The following is a 2,921-nucleotide window of genomic DNA, read 5'->3' as shown; positions in this document are numbered from 1 at the left end:
TTAAGTGGCATCTCGTGACACGCTGATATGTTACCAGTTCTTTGACACTTATCGCATGACCTACAGAAACTATGGCAATCCTTGAACAATGTAGGCCAAAAGAAACCACATTGGAGCACCTTTGCTGCTGTTTTAGTGGGGCCAAAGTGCCCTCCATAAGCCGAAGCATGTACTCGTGAGAGGATCGGTTTCATTTCATCCTCAAGCACACATCTCCTAATGATCTGGTCCGCCCCTCTCCTATACAAGTTTGGATCATCCCAGTAATAGAATTTCGCTTCATGACTGAGCTTATTCTTTTGCTGATAGGTGAGATCCGGATCCATATAGCCACTGGCTAAGTAATTAACAATGTCTGCATACCACGGAGCTTTTTCTACCAGCAGTAACTGTTCATCTGGGAAGACCTCATTGATATTCATATTATCTGAATTCTGATGTTGCTCTATCCTTGACAAGTGATCTGCTACCTGATTTTTTGTTCCTTTTTTATCACGAATCTCGATGTCAAATTCTTGTAGTAACAGCACCCAGCGAATTAGCCTTGGTTTCGCATCCTTCTTCTCAAACAAATATTTCAGAGCTGCATGGTCTGTATAAACTATCACTTTGGACCCAATCAGATAAGAACGGAATTTGTCAAAAGCGAAAACAACTGCAAGCAATTCCTTTTCAGTTGTTGCATAGTTGATCTGAGCATCATTCAATGTTTTGCTAGCATAGTAGACAACATGAAATACTTTTTCGTTGCGTTGTCCAAGTACTGCCCCCACTACAAAGTCACTGGCGTCACACATGAGCTCAAAAGGCAATTCCCAATCTGGAGCCACTATCACAGGTGCCGATGTCAATTTTTCTTTCAAAATGTTGAAGGCTTTCAAACACTCCTCAGAAAATTGAAAGGGTATATCTTTCTCTAGCAAGTTGCACAACGGTTTTGTAATTTTTGCGAAGTCTTGAATGAATCTTCTATAAAATCCTGCATGTCCCAGAAAACTCCTGATCCCCTTTACTGAATTAGGTGGCTGCATTTTCTCAATTACCTGTATTTTGGCTTTGTCCACTTCAATCCCCTGTGCAGAAATTCTATGTCCCAGTACTATTCCTTCCTTTATCATGAAATGACATTTTTCCCAATTAAGCACAAGGTTCTTCTCCTCACATCTTTGCAATACAAGAGCCAACCGCTCCAAGCAACCGTCAAAGGAATCTCCAAACACAGAAAAATCATCCATAAAAACCTCAATGTACTTTTCTACCATGTCAGAAAAGATAGCCATCATGCATCGTTGAAAGGTTGCCGGTGCATTGCATAAACTAAAAGGCATTCTTCTAAACGCAAATGTTCCATAAGGGCATGTGAAGGTTGTCTTCTCTTAGTCTTCTGGAGCAATTACTATCTGATTATACCCTGAATATCCGTCCAGAAAGCAATAATGAGAATGTCCTGCCAACCTTTCCAACATCTGATCAATGAATGGCAATGGAAAATGGTCTTTTCTGGTTGCATTATTTAGCTTTCTATAATCTATGCAAACCCTCCACCCTGTCACTAATTGTGTTGGTATCAGCTCGTTGTTCTCGTTCTTCTCCACTGTGATTCCATCCTTTTTAGGTACAACATGTACAGGACTCACCCACGAACTATCAGATATGGGATAAATTATTCCTGCATCCAATAATTTAAGCACTTCTTTTCGCACTACTTCTTTCAAGGTTGGATTCAATCGGCGTTGTCCTTCCACTGATGCCCTCGACCCGTCCTCCATTAGAATCTTGTGCATGCAAAGAGTTGGACTGATCCCTCTTATATCTGCTATTGTCCATCCAATTGCCGTTTTGTGTTGCCTGAGTACCTCCAACAATTTATTCTCATCTTCCCTTGTCATATCATTTGCAATGATTACTGGCAGTGTTGACGATTCTTCCAAATATGCATACCGAAGATGGGAAGGTAAGGGCTTAAGTTCAAGAGTAGGTGCCTTTTCCACGGAGGGTACCGGGGGAGAAGGGTTGTCTCCTAGAGATTTACACTGCCAATGCCTTCTTCCTATGGGTTGCTCGGCTAAGTTGATAATACATTCAGCTTTTCTTGCATTTGTTGCTTCCAATTGTGCAAATTCTGCCTCACAAAGATTTGTGTGATGCTCTATATCGAATGTATCCACCACAAGCTCTTCAAGAACATCAACTTGGCAGCAAGTGTCGGAAGTCAATGGGTGTTTCATTGCCTTGAACACGTTGAATATGATTTGCTCATTATCCACTCTAAGAATCATTTTTCCATCATACACATCAATCAATGCTCTCCCAGTAGCCAAGAACGGTCTTCCCAAGATCAGAGGAATATTTGAGTCCTCTTCCATGTCCAAAATGATGAAATCAGCCGGAAAAATAAATTTGTCGACTTTAACCAGCACATCTTCAATAATTCCCTTTGGTCGTTTGATCGATCTGTCTGCCAGTTGCAACGAGATTGTTGTAGGTTTTGCTTCTCCTAATCCAAGAGACCTGTAAATAGAGAGAGGCATCAAATTAACACTGGCACCTAAATCACATAAAGAATGTTCAAAGAAATTAGAACCAATTGTGCAAGGTATAGTGAAATTTCCTGGGTCTTTTAGCTTAGGAGGTAGCTTTCTCAATAGTATTGCACTGCACTCCTCGTTCAAGCATACTATCTCATGTTCTTCCAGCTTCCTTTTGTTAGATAGGATCTCTTTCAAGAATTTTGCATAGCTGGGCATTTGGGCAATTGCGTCTGCAAAAGGAATATTGATGTGCAGTTTCTTGAAAATCTCCACAAACTTGGCAAACTGATTATCCAACTTCTTTCTTTGTAACCTTTGAGGGAATGGAATTGGTGGCACATAAGCCTTCACGGGGCTGGGTGCTCTCACTGCAGGTGTTTCCTTCCTTTC

General features: G+C 41.1%; 1 protein-coding gene across 1 annotated transcript in view; it reads right to left on the bottom strand.

The window, feature by feature from the left end:
* Positions 1-2,424: 2,424 nt before the first annotated feature.
* Positions 2,425-2,921, bottom strand: part of LOC111406443 — a 1,889-nt gene continuing 1,392 nt past the window's right edge. The window contains exons 3-4 of the mRNA XM_023035869.1: positions 2,679-2,916; positions 2,425-2,511 (exon numbers count right to left, since the gene is read on the bottom strand). Coding sequence (XP_022891637.1) covers positions 2,425-2,511; positions 2,679-2,916 — 325 coding nt within the window. The remainder of the gene's footprint in view (positions 2,512-2,678; positions 2,917-2,921) is intronic.

This window comes from Olea europaea, chromosome 12 (genome assembly GCF_002742605.1).
Source record: "Olea europaea var. sylvestris chromosome 12, O_europaea_v1, whole genome shotgun sequence".
Lineage (NCBI taxonomy): Eukaryota > Viridiplantae > Streptophyta > Magnoliopsida > Lamiales > Oleaceae > Olea > Olea europaea.
This window is presented reverse-complemented; position numbering and strand designations above follow the sequence as displayed.